Genomic DNA, 20,038 nt, shown 5'->3' with positions numbered 1-20,038 from the left:
ATTACAAGTCTTCCAATGAGAGGCACAGCTGACTTGATTGACAGGCAGGAACACTGTAGCTGTTGGCTAGGAGGCTCAAAGCCCGCCTCTTTACATCACAATCCCTCGGCAGCAGCAATATGGCGCCCGCTGATGATTGGCCTCAAAACAGTGCTTCAGGAACAGATAGGAGACATCACTGATACTACGTCCATTTATTATGCAGTCTATGTTGAGAAATGTAGTGAAAATATATATCGCTGCTGATCAGCTTTTGAGCTGACTTTTGTCGTTACATCTGCTCATTCATGTGACTCCAGATGTTTCAGTCTCATGATTTATTTTTCACACACAAAGTGCATAACAGGCTTGCTGCAGAAAGGGTGCCCACATTTTATTTTCAAATATACATCTTAGGTTTTTTTTTTTTTTTTTTCTTTGACATGAAATTCATACGATTGTATCTGATATGATATATGTTATTATGTTTTTATATGTTTATATATATTTATTTTTTTAATTAATTTGACTACGTCTGTGCTGTCTTGTTCTGTGTTTGTTATGTGTAAATGAATAAAATATATATACAAAGTGCACAACAATATAAAGTAGACAAGAGCATATAAAATAGTAATTATTAGAGAAATATTAGCAACTAAAAAAGTAAAGTAGCATATCTTAAGAAAAGTATGTACAGAACTAAATAATTACATTTACATATATTTACAAAAAACAGTTATACAAAGATACTGTATATCTTTTCTGGGGGGGGGGGGGGGGGGGGGGTTCTATGATGACATGGACCTGGTTATCTGAAGTGAAGTTAGAAGTTTCACATAGTGTGGTTTAATTGTGGAACATTTAAGAGAGTCGTCCTAATTCTGTTTTGATGGACTGCTTCAGGTATATACTGTAATTGTACAACTCAGCCTTTATTCTGAAAGGCTGCACCCGGAAGTGAGATGTAACATGCTGGTTGTCTTGACTCTGGTTGTTGTGCGGGTCTGCAAGCCTCAAATTCTTCCACCGCCGAGTCCCGCCTTTCTGCTGCTTGCTAAACTGTGTGACTGTGGTGGAGGTCCCTGAAGCGGTCTCCTCCTGCCAGATACTGAGACCACATGTGGACCTGATCCCTCTTAGAATGAGAGAATGAGCAGAGTCCCTTCATATTAAAGACTATTTCATTATTCTTACACAATGACATTTTCATAATAAACCACAGTGTTCGCATTACATGCTGCTAAGCTAATAAAATACTATCTGCATTGTAGTGTGAGCGGCGGCCCTGCAGGGGGCGCTCTCGCTGTAAACAGCATGAAGCTGATCTATCAGAGCTGATCCAGAGTCAGTGATGTTCTCCCTCCACTGTGTGTCTGAGACTGTGACGTGTGTAAGAGCTGATCCAGGAACAGCCAACAGGCCAACGTGACATGCACTGGAGGAGGAACCGGGAGCCGGATGGAAGCCGCTCGTTTAGACATCACAGGCAGCCCCTGAGGGCGGTGTTTACTACTTCACCGTAGTTAAACGTGTAGCTGATGTAACCCCGCCCACTTAGCGCACTCCTGTGATGAAAACAAAGTACCAGGCTGTTAAATTACAATCAGAGCAGAGGAATGTTGGTGAAAACCCTAAGCCGAGCCCCCTCTCACAGTTTACCTCTACGTTACCGCAGCGGGTCCAGCTAAACTCCATGGTGGAGCAGATCAGTCTCTATAAACCCTGGACTTTACGGACAAACGTCTGGAGGATGTGGACTTATTCGAGCTGGATGTGAAAATCGTTCCGGCAAGATGTGAGATGAACCGGGAGAAACCAGCGACCGAGGCCAGCGACATCATGTTGGTCCGGAGCCCGGTGAGACTAGCCGGGGTTCGTTAGCTACTAGTCGGCTAATGTGGTTCTCCTGGACCCGTGAAATAAAGCTAGAGGGCTGACAGCTCTTGGGGTGTGGAGGGGTACAGTTGTGTAACAGCAGATGTGTAGTTCTTAGTGGACATGGTCTCGAGCTGTGGATTTGACTGTGTTTGACGCTGTTAGCTGAACCAGCTAACTAGCATGAGAGAGCCGTTAACCGTCCAAATGACTGAATTAACGGTCTCTGTTTGAATCTTAAGGGCTGTCACAGCAGGTCTTTAACGGTCTGAATATTATCTACCTTTGTGGAGTTATCTCCTTTATGTTAGGACTCAGGTGTGAGCTTAAGACACTTTGTTCTCACCAGGTAGAGGAACAACAAACGTGTGACGGAGGTGTCGACGTCAGTTGTGTGTTTTTGCACTACAGCTTCTTTAAAAAGCCATTCAACTCTTAACACGCTCATTTCATCATTGAGTTCTTTACATCGTCACTTAAATCACCTGACCTCAACCTGTCTCCTGAACAAACAACATTAAAGCTCCTGTTAGTAACTTTCTGTTTGGGTGAAGTGTGGCGCCCCCTGTGGACAAAAATAAGATACCTTCAATAACACTAACCTTTCAGGGCTCTCAAGTTCTGAACTTAGTTCAGTGTGAGATTTTGGCAGTGGATATTATATTATTTAAGTTCTTGTATATGGGTCATTGACATTAGGGATGGGTACCGCATTCAGAATCAGAATCAGAATCAGAATCAGAATCAGCTTTATTCGCCAAGTATGTTTGAACACACAAGGAATTTGACTTTGGTAAACTGTGCTCTCTTTGTACAAGGCATAAGAATAGGAATAAGAATAAGAACTACAATAAAAAATAAAATGAAAATATAATAACAATAACCTTAGCTATAAATACAAAGAAACAACAAATAGCTTGACTAATATGTACAGGCTAAAATAATATGATAAAGTGCAGTGGTGAGTTGCAGAGGTAGTTTTACATTATAAAATAGAAGTTAAATAATACAAAAAATAGAAATATGGAATTCTGCTTGAGAATTGTTGCATTGTATATCTACATGTATATTTACAGAGAGTATTTATCTGACAGGTATGACACTGTTATGGTTTAGTGTTCATCAGAGTGACAGCCTGGGGGAAGAAACTGTTCTTATGGCGGGTTGTTTTGGCGCACAGTGATCTGTAGCGCCTGCCGGAGGGGAGGAGTTTGAAGGATTTTATAGGTACCGACCGAATTCCGTTGGTTCTACCAAGTACCGACTCACGTAAAATCAAAAGGTACCATGTTTTAGTACCTGAACGCATCCCTGTGACTGTGAGGGAGTGGAAGAGGAGGCGGTTTTCCATACTTTCACCCTGTAATAAAGTCAGAGTCTGACCGGGTGGACGTCTCTGCTCTCTGCATCTGCATGGGAGCGCGCCAAACGGAGCCTGCAGCTGACGGGCGCACGCACTCACCATGAGGCAGAGCTGCAGGAGGGTTAAGTTTATTTTATTCAGTCTATGGTTGAGACTGACCCTCTCGCTCTGACTACCTGCCCTGTTTATAACCGTTCCTGTGTGCGTGAATGCCCAACATGTAAGTTGTGTGTCTGTTATTATAAAGAGACGGAGAACTGACTTTTCCCCGTCTGCAGGCGTTCACGTGTGTTCATTGATAAACTCCTGAAAGAGCAATTAGACGCCACGAGCACGTGTCAGCTAATATATCTAATCACCTATATAATCCTGTTTCTGTTCATTTCATGTTAAATTAAATAAATATGTAAAATTAAACAGATTTGAGATTTATTTTTTTTAAATTATTATTTATTACTACATAAAAACACAAAAGTACTGAAAATTGGTACCGTTGAGTAACGGTACCGATTCCCAGGTACCGGGTATCGGTACCGTATCGGTTCAAATGTGAAAGGTACCCATCCCTAATTGACATGACGTGCATATTTTTGTGTCCGAATCATAGACTGTATAAAATATGGACGTAGTATCCGTGACGTCACCCATCTGTTTCTGAAGCGCTGTTTTGAGACCATTCGTCGGCGGCAGCCATATTGCTTCTATGGAGCCAGTGTGACGTAAAGAGGCGGAGTTTGAGCCTCCTAGCCAACAGCTGCTGTGTTCCTGCAGTCAGCTGTGTCTCTCATTGGAAGACTAGTAATCTCAATATCTTCATAATTGCTGTGTTAGAAAAAAATTCAACCCTTCACAGAGAGAAAGAGAGAGAGAGAGAGAGAGAGAGAGAGAGAGAGAGAGAGAGAGAGAGAGAGAGAGAGAGAGAGAGAAGCTGACAGATAGCTCCATTCACATTTATTTAATTGTGAGTATTGAAAAGTGTTGTCCTAAAGATGTCCCTCCTGAGGTCATATGTAATCAGCACATGTTTTTTGTCCACAAATGTCCTCCCTCACATCAGTAAATAATGATTAACCAGCATGTTATTGATTATTTAGTCCGTCCTGTATGTTCGTTTAACATTCAAAGACCTAAACAGAGCAGTTTTATTTACTGAGTGCTTCCACTAGAGCTGATGCTGAAGCAGTAAAGTAATAAATAAGGCACAGCTTCTTCAGTGAAGGCTTCATGTAAATGACAGTAAACATGATCCAACTGTTCATTTCCACCGGAATATGAATGTGATCGATCATCTTCACACAAACAGAGCCTGCAGGCTGCAGCTAACACTCTCTGAGACCAGGAAGTCTTCTTCAAGTACCTTTGATGTAGTCCGACATAGAGTTAAAACCCAAAGATAATAATAATGATAATAATAATAATAATAATAATAATAATAATAATAATAATAATAATCTTTATTTATACAGCACGTTTCCAAACAGGGTTACAAAGTGCTTTACAATAAGAAAGAAAAAAGACCAAATTGAAGAAGATAAATAAAAGGAAATAGAACAATTTTGGAGGAATAAAAAAACAACTAAAAAAGATTAATCAATCAAAAATCAGAAATATAAAATATATTTAAAATATATTTATAAATAAACAAAAATATAAAAACAAATTATCAAATCAACAAAAAAATCACAAATAAAAAAACTGTTAAAATATATATACAAATAAAAAAAAATTATAAAATAAAAAAAGACAGAAATATAAATAATATATTTAAAAATATCAAAACATACAATTATACAATCAAATCAATTTAAAAAATCACAAATTAAAAAGCTATTAAAAACATAAAAATATGAAAACAAATTATAAGATCAAATCAATTAAATATCAGGAATATAGAAAATACCAAAAAATCATACAAAATCAATTCAATCAGAAAAAAATCTGAAATAAAAATGATAACATTTTGCCAGTGATGGTGCCTAATAAATAATAAAAACCTCTTGATGAAAACACGCTCAGGTGACACTTCCTGTAAATTTGCATCAATAAAAATGTGTTTTCAAAAGAGGATAAAGACGTTGTTGATCAGATCTCCTCAGGGAGGTTGTTCCAGAGATATTTAGTTTAAAATAAAACTAAGGAACATGAGAAGACTTACACTGGAGAAGCTTCAGAAACAGTTGATGTGTTTAACATTCAGAGAACAGTTTCAGATTCATTTCCAGTGAACCCCCCTCACTCTGAGGTCGTTTCATTTTGACATCACAGGAACTTCACACCCATCTGATCGAACAGACTGACCTGCTGTTGTGTCTTTATTAAACCCAGTCTGGCCACTTCCTCTTTTTTCACTTTTGAAGCCACAGCGCTGCGTGGTGATTTATTTAGAGAAGTTACAGAGACATAAAGAGAGTGACAGGAAGAAGATAGTAAAGCTGCTCATTTTATTTCACTCTGCTGGAGTCGTAAACACGCTCAGGTTTAATGCTGATTCAGTCTCTGCTTTATGACTCTTTAATGAGCTGGAAACATCATCATTATGCATCACTAACAGCTGTGAATCTATGTGACCAATCCCATGAAAGGGATGTTCACGCCATGCAGGGTGTGAAGCATGGAGGCCTTTAAGACCAACCAGAAACAGAGATGTCAGAATGAAAGGATGAGAAGGAAACTCAGTGAACTAAAGTAAAGAAAGAGTGTTTGGTGACATGTCAGACCCGTCTCCGGTCCGTCATGGCTCCGGATCTGATAGGTTTCTATTCTAGTCAATGTGTTAACTTCCACTGGATCCGCTCCGTTGCATTCCGGCTGTGTCTCTGATCTGGCAGGTTGGAGCCGGACCGCAGCAGATTGGAGACGGACTGGACACGGATGTGGTGATAGTCCCGTGTTAGCCGATCTGGCTGCAGGACACTACATTACATAATCTGAGCCACAACAGACCTGATGTTGTTTTTATGTTTTGAAGCTCTTCCTCATAAACTTGATACAACACAAAAGATAAATGTGGTTTGTGAGTGCCTGAGTGTTTGCTGATAAGACCAAATTCGTCAACAAGCCAAAACTGACCCTGCAGACACATCCATGCAGCGGCCTCCCTTTAAGTCTCCAGTAGAACTTCTGCACACGTTCAGATCCCCCCCAAACTGCAGAGAGGTGGAGTGTGTGATCGTTCAGTCATCATGTCAGAGTGAGCTGCTGGTAGAGGATGTGAGGAGTGGATGTTGAGAACAGGATGTGAGGTTTGTTTCTACAGACGAGTGCTTAATGTCTCTGCCTCTCTTCCCGCCGCAGCGTGGCCGAGCCAGAGTGACTCATGCGGTGGTGGTGATCTTCCTGGAGTTCTTCGCTTGGGGGCTGCTGACCACGCCCATGCTGACAGTGAGTGAACACACCTGATCTTCAGCATCAACACACACACACACACACACACACACATGGATTATTAAAGTGAAAGTCAAGTGCACTCGGCCTCAATCATTAACCGTTCTTAACTTCTCTTATCTGGGATTTGAACAAAATAAAAGAACACTTGCGCACATTTGAGTGCCGACATGTCAGTGATATATCCTCACGATCAATCACTCACCTTTAAATACAATGACTGATCCGTCACATGTCAATCATTTCACAGCTTTTAGAATCAAATCTGTCCAATCGTATCAGTTATTGAACAGAAGATGAGAGAAGTCTGTGTCAGGAAACTTTCCTTCAGATTAGAGATCACACTTTTTATTTGGCTTCATCTGCTGTGCGTCCTGTCGGGTTAGAGCGCAGCGTTTCTGATGAAGGTGAGTGATATAAGTGAATATATTAGTTTGTATTCACTACTGAGGCGATAAAGTTTATTTCAATTAATTCATCTTGTTTGTGTTTCACTTCAAAAAGCCCAACCACTGTTTCAGAGTCCAGAGCACAATCAAGATTGTATTAATAATGTTATTATAAAGAGAAGTGCATACAAATTAAAATATGTATAAATAATTCGCAAAATAAAGTGGAAAATGAATAAATAAGGAAAAAAATAAATACAAAAATAATTAAAAAATATAAATTTTGAATAATAATAGTAATTTAAAAACTAATAATAATAGTTCAGATTATATTAAGATTTTAATTATATAGAGAAGTGTACAAAAATTAATATATGTATAAATAAATAGCAAAATAAAGTGGAAGAAAAATAGAAAAAACATATATATATAGTAAAAAAAAAATTATAATAATATTAATATTAATAAAAAAATATTTGTAATCATTTAAAAATATTTATTATAATAATTAAACAAAATAATAATAATTATAATTTAAAAAATAAAACATAAATAGTTATTGGTTAGTCTGCGGCCCTCAACAACACTTTTTAAAAAATTGCCAAAACAGGTGGTTTAGTTTTAGTTTACTTAATTCACACACATCATCACAAATATACATCTATATATATATTCAGTACACATTTCACAAAGGTTGGATGTGTGGAAAGAGGTGACCCCAAGAAGCTATTTAAAGCATTTAATAGGGGGCCCAATTTCCCACAAATAAAGTGGCAACAGACAAGAAACAACAACAACAACAACAACAACAACAACATCAACATCAACATACTAAAAGACATACAACAAACACACTACAGACAATCCCAATATTGTGCTGACATACATAAGTTAGTGGGTGCATTGATATGATCAGTACTAATAATCACCTCAGGTAATCACCTGATCAGCAATCCATTTAATGTTTGTGGCCCTGCAGTGTCATGCCCTTATAAGGGCATTTAAGGGCCGTATATCTATGCTAATTAGGAACATTGAGCACAAGCTTCAAACTTACGAGGACATGGCATTCGTCACTTTAAGAACACAGGTGAGAACCGTTCTGCAGTTTAAGAACCCAACATGAATCTGACATAGACTTCTCTGAGGAACCTTCTGAAGAGAACAGTTTGAGTTTGTGTGTGTGTGTGTGTGTGTGTGTGTGTGTGTGTGTGTGTGTGTGTGTGTGTGTGTGTGTGTGTGTGTGTGTGTGTGTGTGTGTGTGTGTGTGTGTGAACCGCTTCTCGTACACAATCAGATTTTTGGAGTCTCAGCATTCCTCAGTTCGGTTATCAGAGGATCAATTCAAGTGTTTCTTTATTCAATGCTCACATGATTTAATGAACATTAAAAGTTTCTGTGTAATCTGTCTCACTTCTTAAGTCGTCACGCGGCGCTCAGACTCGCTCACAGCAAGAAATAGAAGTCCTTTATTTTGGGTCCTGTGGATGCAGAGGAGGTGGACACTGACTCTGGATGAAGACCAGACTCCAGATGTCTCAGATTAGATTTTAACAGCCTTTTAAGGGAGTTTATTTTTCACACAGAATGAGGTATGAAGGACAGAAACACAACAGTAATCAGTGCACACATTATTCTGTGAGTGTTTCCTTCATCTGCCAGCCCTTGAAATTGAAGCAGCGGCTCTCCGTGCTGCATTTCATATCATAAAACGCTGGATTATAATCTGATTACGCCGTATTGAGAACTTTAAACCTATCACATGAAATGGACCAGTGAAAACAGCCACTGTTGTGTGCCGCTGCAAGATGAACATGAGATGAATCAGATGTTTGCTGGTTGTGGGAAAACGATTTGTGGAAAGTTGAAAGTCACGATGCCTGTCCCGGATTATTCAAGAATCAGACTGAAACGAGAAACCCGGGACAGGTGAAACCAGGATTCACATTCAGGAAGTCCAGTTCTTGGTTCATTTTGAAGGGTTATGTTGTTCAGGTGATTGAGTCAGGAGCTCGCTGCTCTAGAGTCCTGAAAGAGAATCACCTGAATGTCAGCGTGCACCGTCACAGGTAAATTAACCTCCTTACGTCATCGTGTCAATCATCAGGAATGTGGCAGAGCAAATATTTGAAGGCCCGTGTGTGAGGTGTTTGCAGGACAGGATGTTCAAATATGTCCTGCCTTCATCACAATAGGACACAATTCCTTACTGCCAAATAGTCTACATGTGTCCGTGTGAAGTGTAGGAATCAATCAATCTTTATTTATACATCGACAAATCACAACAAACGTTCTCCTCAGACTCTTTCCAAACAGCAGGTCTAGACCGTACTCTATGTTCTATTATTAACAAAGACCCAACATCAAGACAGGATCATATCCAGTCCCATCTTCCAGACAGGACTCAGTCTGATCTCATCTTAATCCACCACGAGCAGAGCACTTTGCAGCATTTAGCAAGTTACAGTGGCAAGGACAAACTTCCTTTAACAGGCAGAAAACTCCAGCAGGACCAGACTCATGTTAGACACACATCTGCTGAGACCGTGTTGGAGAGAGGGATAGAGGGAGAGGAAGAGAGAGAGAGAGATGATAGTGGGGAGACGGATAGTAGTAGTTGTAGCAGCTGGAGTCTGGCACGTCCACAGCAGCAGAGATCCAGAGGAACCTACGAGACAAGGGAGCTCAGGGACTCCAGAAAGGTCGACGGTTAGTAACTTTAATGGGACAGGAAGAGTTACAGTAAGAGACAGGCAGAGAGAGGGGAAGACTGGATCCCATTGTGTCAGTGCCCCCTGGTTGTCTAAGCCTATAGCAGCATAACTAAGAGCTGGTCCAAGCCTGATCCAGCTCTAACTATAAGCTTTGTCAAAAATGAAAGTTTGAAGCCTACTCTTTAAAGTAGAGAAGGCGTGCGCCTCCCGGACCCTGAAACCGGTCTGTCAGCAGTAAACAAGGTGAACAGAGCTCATCAGTGAATCTGTGTCTGAACCATCAACACCTGCAAGACCAGAGCTGAGGATCCTCCTGTGACATGTAGACCTTATTATGGTTCCACTGTTAAAGGGAAAAGGCATAATAACCAATGATCATCCTGCTTCATGAAGTCACTTTTGGGCTCCGTCTGCCTTATTTAAATCATGAGGACCTTTAATGCCTCCTGCTTCTGCTCTGCATGCTAACACACACCTCGTACAACCATTCCTGCTCCGTCCAAAGAAATGAACTGAAGATCCAAAATGTCAGAGTCCCCTCACGTACACGCCGTCACTTCTGTTTCAGGGTGAGAGTGATAAATAGATGTGTTACTGAACAAGGTGAGGGTTCAGTCAGCGTGTCCTCCTGCAGCTGAACTCTGCAGCTCTGGCGCTGACTCAGCGGTCTGTATCAGCTGAACAAAGCAGGAACATTATGGGACAAGATTAATGATGCTGTGTTTTCTTATTTAGCCACACCACTCGTTTATTACGATGCTCTCTGCACGCTTGTTTGCTGAGTGCGTGTGCAAACACCGAGACGGTAAATAACTTTAATGACCTTGTGTGGTCGTTTCAGGTCCTCCATGAGACGTTCCCTCAGCACACCTTCCTGATGAACGGCCTGGTTCAGGGCGTCAAGGTGAGACCTGCAGAATCTAAGCGCCGGTTGTGTTCGTGCTCATGAAAGGTTAACGACACTAAAAATGTGATCTCAAAATGTCGTTCTGATCCTCCTCAGGGCTTCCTGTCGTTCCTGTCGGCTCCTCTCATCGGCGCTCTGTCAGACATCTGGGGCAGGAAGTCCTTCCTCCTCATGACGGTGTTCTTCACCTGCGCCCCCATCCCCTTCATGAGGATCAGCCCATGGTGAGTCAGACACTGTGTGTGTGTGTGTGTGTGTGTGTGTGTGTGTGTGTGTGTGTGTGTGTGTGTGTGTGTGTGTGTGTGTGTGTGTGTGTGTGTGTGTGTGTGTGTGTGTGTGTGTGTGTGTGTGTGTGTGTTTATGGAGGACAGGTGATTGAAGAAGAACTGGAGGGACTTTACCCCTGAACTACATGCGTTTCGACCGGTGGACCCAGGGTCTAAATTTAGTTCAGGGGTAGATAATCTCCCCCCTAAAAAGCCCCTGCTAGGGGGGTAGTACTTTTCAAGAAGCCCTGAGACTTTCAGGGGGCGGGGCCTGCAATGCTGAATGTGTCTGATTGGTAGATTAACCTCAGTGTTTTTATTCCACCCTCCGTCCACAATAACATCACACACATCTGTGATTCTCTTGATTTAGCAGCTTGTAACAGTAGTCTTCTCTCAGCCCACTGTGAATGCCTCTCTCCTCCCGGTGTTCCGGTTTTAAAAGTGACCCTGTAATATGGAGACCTTCAGCTGAACGTGTCAGTGTTTGTGGAGTTTACACAGCTGTTGAAACACAGAGGGAGTTCCTGGGAATGCAAACTAGTTTAGTTTTTATTAAGATTTCAAAATATCCTCATCAGATATTTAATGATGGTCTAAAGACGTTTATGAGGGATGCATCCGGCTGAGAGTCTCCAGTTAACAGGGTCGCTGTTTAAACCAAAACACCGGCCGTGTTCATGTTTTTCTGTTTTGGAGCACAATTTCAAATTTGAGGAAAATTAATTTTTTTGACAGGAACTGGGTCAACTTTTTTGTCAAAATTTTTTTCATTTTTTTTTTTTTCGAGATTTTTCTTGTCAAATTTTTTTTCAAATTTTTTTTTTTTCGAGATTTAAAAAAAAAAAAAATCAATTTTTTTTCAAATTTTTTGGTCATCTTTTTTTCTTTTTTCAAAATTAAATTTCTTTTTTTTTTTCAAATTTTTTTTTCAAATTTTTTTTTCAAATTTTTTTTTCAAATTTTTTTTTCAAATTTTTCAGAAACACTATTCACAGTCATTGTTTATTCCATCTGTGATTCTCTTGATTTCTCTTTCTTTCATTAGTTTTTATTTGTTCTATCTTTTTTGTATGTGTGTGTACTTTTCAAAAGAAGAAGCTGTGATTCCCTTGATTTAGCAGCTTGTAACAGTAGTCTTCTCTCAGCCCACCGTGAATGCGTCTCTCCTCCCGGTGTTCCGGTTTTAAAAGTGACCCTGTAAACTGGAGACCTTCGGCTGAACGTGTCAGTGTTTGTGGAGTTTACACAGCTGTTGAAACACAGAGAGAGTTTTAAGATTCAATATCCTCATCAGATATTTAATGATCGTCTAAAGACGTTTATGAGGGATGCATCCGGCTGAGAGTCTCCAGTTAACAGGGTCGCCGTTTAAACCAAAACACCGTCTGATCTCTGCCACGGCTTTTTGAGTTCAAAAGGATTTTAAAGCCGTGTTGAAACATCTTTGCTACTCGCGCTTATCTCCTCTCACGTGTTGATTCAGTGAATCCATCTGTGATGAAATATAGCACCATCTAAAACAGCGCCAGCTGAGTCTCTTCATGCTAACAGGCTAACTGTTGTGTTGCTCATAATGATACCTGCCTGTCCGTCTGCTTCTATGGTGTCATCTGTGCTGAATGGCATTCCTCTTTGTGTTACTGCCCTCTACTGGTCTGGTGGTGTAGTGTACTTGTTTTTTCTCCATACATCACTGGCCTGATTTGCACAATCTACCTGGGACTTCAGCCCCGCGTTCGAAACACAGACAACAATGGGGGCACAGGAACCTTTTAGTTCAGGGGAAAGTAGTTCTGGGGGCTAAAAGACCCCGGAACTCTAGGACGAAATGTTCCTTTGTTGTGTATGTGGTTTCCGGTACTTCCAGAGCCAGCCTCAGGAGGACGCTCGAGGAACTGCAGTTTTTAACACTTCTGCATTGGCTTTAATTCTCACAGTCAGAGAACAGAGGGAGGGACTCTGTGCTGATTCTGTCACCATGCACACCTCAGCAGGAACTTTCACCTGACCTCCTTTTTATAATAAAGATTCCTTTAGATCCAGAATCAGGCCACTCACTGCACAGACCGAGCTGTGTCACAGTGAAGCTCTGAGACTTTGAACACACTGCGCTTTTCAGTGATTTTAGCTCTAACTCTGTCGTGTCCCGTTTCTTCACTGTGTCCAGTCACATGCTGCTCAGAGGGAGCTCAGATGATGGCTCAGAGCTGGCAGAGTCAGAGGAGGCGCTGCTGCAGCTTTTTGGAGTTTAAACCGTCACATGTTGTTCATGTGAGCGGACGAGCAGGAACGGCCTCAGCAGTGAAACACACACTGCTCTCCTGCTGCTCACACACAGGCCCGTTTGACTGCAGAGCATTCCCAGAGCTCTCAGTGAAAGAAACAGGCTGTAGTAACATCTCTGTGAGTGATCAGAACATTTGGTCTGCAATCTTCAGCTCCCTGTATCTGTACGAGACCGTCTGATGTTAAACACACAAGGTCAGTCTCATGGTTTGAGCTTTAGTCCTGAAGGCAGAGAAAGACAATACTCAGGAAACACCATGGAGGAGCTTTGTTCTTTGTTCTTTGTCTCCTCATCATGCAGACAAGTGCATCAATAAAAGGTGTTTAGCTCTCTGTTGGTTTGGAGGGTTTTACATCTCACCTCCTCACTGGAGAGAGGCTGAGGATAAACAGGAAGTCTGAGCAGTGAGAATCAGCTCTCACTCTGATGGAACAAACCACACTTTATCTGAGAGTCTGTGTTTCTTCATGAATGTCTTATTATGATTGTTTTTAATGCACCATATAAAAGCATTCATGAACATTGTGAGAATCGTTTAGTGCAGAGAAGGAAGAACAGATGGTTTTAAAACTACTTAAAAGCCTCTTTAGCTGCTTTGATCACAAACAAGAGCCTTTACCATCTCTGCCCCCACTCTCTGGAACTCTCTCCCTCCACACATCAGTAACTCTGACTCTCTCCTGTCTTTCAAAAACCACCTCAAGACCTACCTGTTCCAAAAAGCATACCACACATGACCTCTCCCCCCGCCCCACCTCTGTCCCTGTTTTGTTTGTTTTTATTTATGTGTTTTATTTTCTTTCTTTAGTTTTCATCTTATGTAAAGCGACTTTGAGTACTAAGAAAAGCGCTATATAAGTTCTATGAATTATTATTATTATTATTCTATGAATTAAACACAGTAAGAAGACTTTTCTAGTTCTTACTCAGCCCAATAAAAACATGCTTTTATGTCATAAATATTTATATTACCGGTGAATTAAACACCCAGTGTTAAAACAGTATCAAGATTTAAAATCTGAATCACAATCAATCAGACGTATTTGTAAAGCCCTTTTCATACAATAACATTGTAACACAAAGTGCTGTACACAGAAGTAATAATAGGAGTAATTAAATTAAATATATTTTAAATACAATAAAAAGATAGGAGCCCCCTATCCATGTGCAAAGTTAAGAACATAATATATAAAATATATTATGTTCTTAACTTTGCACATGGATAGGGGGCTCCTATATAAAATAAAATAATAATGATATAGTCATAATAATTATAACAATAACAATTATCATAATATAAAAAGTAATAATAGTAATAATAATAATAAATACAATAATAATGATTATTATAATAAATGAAAATAATAATAGTCATAATGAAAATACTAATAATACATTAAAATAATAATAGTAATAAAAATAAGAATACATTCAAATGATAGTAATGATGACAACACATTTTAATAATTATGTATTTAAATAATACTTATAATAATAATACAGTTTAATAACAATATATTTAAATAATACTAGTAATAATAATAATTATAAATTGAAATAATAATAGTAATATAATAATATATTTAAATTTAATAATATATTGAAATAATAACGGTAAAAATAATAATAGTTATAATAATAATAAATACTAAAAAAGAAAAGAAGTTGCTGACGGATCATTGGAGATAAAATAAGATGTTAAAACTCAAGATGGGAAATTAAACTCACCAAGTTAAAATAAATAAGATATTAAAAGATTAGACCAGTTAAATAAACAAAGATGCTACACTAAAAGTAAATACAGCAAAGGCAAACAGAATAAAATATTAAAATTCTGAGAGGTGAGCTGTAAAACTCCTAAGATGATAAGATCTATTTAATAACTAAATAAATAATGAAATAATCCACCACAGATTCAAGAACTAACTAAATAGATTATATAAATGTTTCTATAATCATTTCAAATAAGACAGTTTATGACTTTAAAATGTGAGCTAGATAATGAGTTAATAAAGTAAGATGGAATAAGACTGAGTTCAAAGTGAGACTAAAAAGGTAAGTCTTGAATTTGCAGTATGAGATGAGTCAACAGAGCGAGAAACAGCTGATCCTGATCCTCTGTGGGGAATCATAACTGAGCAGTGTTGTTTAAGAACAAGCAGGGCCTGTTTGAGTGTGAAGGCAGGGTGTAAGAGAGAGAACTACCAAACCAGGATGACTCTACTCTTTTGATTGCATGCAGTAACCTGTCTTTACTTGAGTCTGTTTCAGTGTTCAGAGTGTGTTCAGTGTGTCTGAGCCGGTCTTTCTCCATGTGTTTGTGTGTGCAGGTGGTATTTCGCTCTGATCTCAGTCTCGGGGATTTTCGCTGTGACCTTCTCGGTGATCTTCGCCTACGTCGCCGACATAACAGAGGAGCATGAGAGGAGCACGGCCTACGGACTGGTAACTATGCCGCTCATTCACAAACAGAAAGAAGCTTTCACAGAGGTTTGATGTGGTGCTCTAATAAACCACTGCAGTGATATAAGGCTGTGAGGGCAGACCACGCACTTACTGTAACAGCATGTTGTGAGTATAATGCAGGTCCTGCTCTGTGTTCTAAGAGCTGGTTCATTGTGTTTCCTGCTATTATGGAGGTCCGCAGTGGAGCAGGGTCAGGACAGGAAGTAACACTGCAGATGGACTCCTGAAGACACTGATCCGAGCTGCTGCAGTGCATTCTGGTCTCTGTTAGAGTTGAGTTTTTACCGTATAAAGGAGTCGTTGTGTTTTTGACTCTAGCAAACATGTGCATAAATTTGGACCTGTGGTAGTTTTGTTAATCTGCGTGGCACAGAGGTCATGTGACCACAGCATGAGACCACCAAAAGCTTCAATTGTTCGATGAATAAAGAGAATCAAAGAAGCAGAGCTGCTTTGTGTTAATACATGAACACACACGCAGGAAGCAACGGCTCCTTTGAACAGAGCATGCAGTGATCAGCTGTTCAGCCTCACGCAGGCACAATACACCAGGGGTTCCCAAAGTGTGGGTCGGGACGCCTTGGGGGGGTCGCGAAACACAAATGGGGGGGTCGTGAGATGTCTTCCAGAATGTTTTTTTTATTAATTATTATCTAAAAATAGTACATTTACCCATTAAAGTAAAAAATATCAGCAAAAATAATAGCTAACCTTGAAATAAAACCTTGAAAAAAGAGTTTTCTGCCTTTATTTTTGCCAGATGACTCCTAAGTTCAGGGTTCGTGAACAATTTCTTCCTGCAGTGGTCAGACTCTATAACCAATAATAAATAAATATATATATATATATATATATATATATTCTAAGGTATGCTTATTTTTACCTCTTTAATTTTAATTGCTAATACATTTTTAATAATTGATATTTTATAGGCTCTTGTTTGCTTTATACTATTTTGCACTGTCTCCTTAGCTGCTGTGACACTTACATTTCCCCATGTGTGGGACGATTTAAGGACTATCTTATCTTATCTTATCAAAAGCATCAGTAGCAGCAGGTTGATTCATAGCGGCACAGGAAACACAGACACATGCTCATGTAGGTAAGCTAATTTTCTGCAGACCAGTTCAATGAAGCCACATTAAATCACTCTGAGGGACAGTGGGGGTCACAAGACTTTGGCACCTATATTTTGGGAGTCGTGGGCTGAAAACATTGGGAACCCCTGCAATACCTGACTCCAACAGTCGCCACTGATCAGACTAACATCCTCCTTTCTGTTAAAGTATGAGGACGTGATGTTTGGTCCTGACAGTGATAGTAACACTAAAGACGGACGTAATGAGTCAGCTACCAATAGAAACCCAGCATGATGTCTCAGGTGGACAGTGGTGTCCTGCATGTCCCGCTCTTTATGTCTCATTTCATGCGATGTGACTGCTGGTCCTGAAAGAGTCCATGCGTCTGCCTGATGTCGACGATCTCGTGGTGCAGCGTGAAAAATACACAGAAAATAAATGAGACGATTTCCAGCAACAAACAAACAAACAAACAAACAAACAAACAAACAAACAATGCTCTGTGACTTTGACGTCCTTACGAAGTGAAGTTTAAAAAGTCCTCTAATAAGTTATAACTGTCATCGCCTGGGACACTCACTACCTGCTTCAGTGCCACGTGGTCACATGACCTCCATAATCCAGAAGCTTTATGTCTACACAGAATAAAAACAACTTGTCAGAGAAAGTCAGGCTTGTTAACTTTCAGTGTCTTCATGGAAACACATCCAGTCTCATAACAGCAGCAGCAGCTACAGGGCCGACTCTCTGCTGCCACCTGCTGGACGGCAGTGTGTGATTAATTTTGAGCTCTACAGTATTAATGAAGATCAATGAAGGCTGCAAACATGGGACTAATCAGTAATTTAAGACATCAAGAATATTTTGAATCTGTATTTTCTTGTAGTTTATTTATTTTACTCACTCTGTGAAATCTACCTTAGTCTTTTCAAAATAAAAGTATATTTCAGATGGATTTTTTAGCTTCTTCTGGACTTGTTCTATCAAATACATTTCCTGTTGCCATCAGGAGAACTATCCACTCTTCAGAATCATGTTTATCTCTATGATTTATTGTTGTTTGTTGTTTTAGGTCTCTGCAACCTTCGCCGCCAGTCTGGTGACGAGCCCGGCGATCGGGGACTTCCTGTCTGATAAGTACGGGGACAGCCTGGTGGTCCTGGTCGCCACGGTGGTGGCGGTGGCCGACATCGCCTTTGTGTTCTTTGTCGTCCCCGAGTCGCTGCCGGACAAGATGCGGCTGACGTCCTGGGGCTTCCCCATCTCCTGGGAGCAGGCCGACCCCTTTGCTGTGAGTTTATAGACTCAGTGATACAGAGAGAGGTCAAAGGTCGGAGGTCACGGGTGGTTTGTTTGGAGCTGACCTCGTCACACAACAGGTCAAAGGGTCACACGCCCCAAAAGGAAATCTGTCAGAGTGCCGTGTTTTTATCACTCCATGATTTAACACACTTGTTGTGACACACAGACATCTCTCTAAACCTGCTCTGATCTCTTCAGGAGCTTTGTACCAACAGTCCTCCAGCTGTCAGACGATCAGCTGATTGATTGACGGTGTATTGATGAGCTGTGTTGACCTCCTTGTCTCTGTGTGTGTGTGTGTTCAGTCTCTGCGTCGTGTGGGGAAAGACAGTACAGTGCTGCTGATCTGTGTCACGGTGTTCCTGTCCTACCTGCCCGAGGCCGGACAGTACTCCAGCTTCTTCCTCTACCTGAGACAGGTACACACACACACACACACACACACACACACACACACACACACACACACACAGAGTCAGGAGTGTTTGCTTTCTTGTGACATCATCATCAAGTTATTATTCATGATTCACATTAATCTCCATAAAGAATGTTATTGATGATGAAGATTTTGTGATATTAATTTGATGAAATATTAAAGGTGACATATCACGCTCTTTTCATCAATAACAATCAAAAATTTGGTCTGCCTGAAAAACCCTCTTCTTCAGTCCTCCTCAGAACAGTCTGTTTTCTCTCTGACCACGCCCCCTCAGGAAGTGGATGTGCCCTCGGCTCTCCAGCACGTTGATCTAATGTTTACATGTTGGCTGAATATACACGGCTGCTCACAGACCCGCGTTACTTCAACCCTCTGAATCTGATCCAGAAACTGATTCTGATGGAGAGGCGCCTGCAGCAGGACCTTTCTGAAGGATTGGTCACAGATTTAGTGTTTCTTGTTGTTTTATTTGTCAGTATGTCGACGTGTGTCTTGGTACACAGCTACGACATGTAGCTATGTGGTTATGCTAACTAGCGCTAGCACTTTACCATGATAAATAAAAATCCTCCACTAGATCTTCAAATCTGCAGACGTGGGGAGTAAAACCGACCTTTGTGTTTATTAAGACAGCCTACAACTAGCATGCCTCCCTCCTAAGCTCCTTGTTAGCACACGTGTGCAGGGAATGAAAAACAGAGGAGGGGTTGAGTTGTATTTTATACAGTCTATGGGCTGAACAAGCTCCGAGCTCTGACTTCCTGTTACAGACCGGATGGCGTTGTGACGTATGAAAAACACTGAAAACTGAAACGGCTGGTTTCAGCACACATTTACAGAAAGGTGGAGAAATCAGAACAGGGGCAGAATGGATTCTTTTCATTCTCAGGGGGTTTGTAGACAGGGACACAGATTTCAGGTAGAGAACCATTAAAAAGTTGATTTTGCATGATATGTCACCTTTAAGTAACAGCCTTGTTTTTTCATGATTGTTGTTGTTGTTGTTTGTTTTGATCCAGTGTAGTTTGATTATTTCATAAACATGTCGGTGTCTTCATCAGCTTCTGAAAAGTGTTTTTTTTTGTGTACGTCTCGCAGCATGAGGATGTTCTTTTCTGTGTTTCAGGTGATCGAGTTCTCACATGCTGCCATCGCTGGCTTCATCGCCATGGTGGGAATCCTCTCGATAGTCGCTCAGGTACACAAACGACCAGGTCAAACAATCATACAGAATTTATTTTGTGGGTTATTATTTATTTATTCATTTATTTATTTTTATTACTTATTTATTTTTCCCAAAGAACAAGAAAGACGATGACAGGAAGAAAACACCAGATATAAAATGATACTAAAACACAAAACAAGAAGCAAAAAACAAACAAACAAATAAAACAATAAAAACCATAAAAACAAAGAGGGCCTTGTTTCCATACGGTACACATACGGTGGAGGGGGGGGTTCAACATTAGTACAGTTATTTATTATTATTTGATTACAATTATCTCACATGCATAGCCATGCCGACATATTCAGGGGTTTATTATTTCAACTTTTCATCATCATTTTATTTATTTAAATCCCCGTG

The 20,038-nt window shown here is 40.2% G+C and overlaps 1 protein-coding gene across 2 annotated transcripts in view; it reads left to right on the top strand.

Moving 5' to 3' along the window:
- The first annotated feature begins 1,412 nt into the window (after positions 1–1,412).
- The window catches only part of mfsd14bb (major facilitator superfamily domain containing 14Bb), a 22,035-nt gene continuing 3,409 nt past the window's right edge, over positions 1,413–20,038 (top strand). The window contains exons 1-8 of one of the 2 annotated variants that reach the window (XM_034691940.1): positions 1,413–1,836; positions 6,512–6,598; positions 10,546–10,608; positions 10,708–10,835; positions 15,498–15,612; positions 17,785–18,003; positions 18,320–18,433; positions 19,580–19,651. In XM_034691940.1, coding sequence (XP_034547831.1) covers positions 1,780–1,836; positions 6,512–6,598; positions 10,546–10,608; positions 10,708–10,835; positions 15,498–15,612; positions 17,785–18,003; positions 18,320–18,433; positions 19,580–19,651 — 855 coding nt within the window. In that variant the 5' untranslated portion in view covers positions 1,413–1,779. Of the gene's footprint in view, positions 1,852–6,511; positions 6,599–10,545; positions 10,609–10,707; positions 10,836–15,497; positions 15,613–17,784; positions 18,004–18,319; positions 18,434–19,579; positions 19,652–20,038 lie in introns of both variants that reach the window. The other variant, XM_034691939.1, reaches the window with a different exon arrangement.

The sequence above is a fragment of the Notolabrus celidotus genome, chromosome 9 (assembly GCF_009762535.1).
Source record: "Notolabrus celidotus isolate fNotCel1 chromosome 9, fNotCel1.pri, whole genome shotgun sequence".
In the NCBI taxonomy this organism is placed as follows: Eukaryota; Metazoa; Chordata; class Actinopteri; order Labriformes; family Labridae; genus Notolabrus; species Notolabrus celidotus.
The sequence above is the reverse complement of the archived record's forward strand: the minus strand, read 5'-3'. Positions and strand labels throughout refer to the sequence as shown.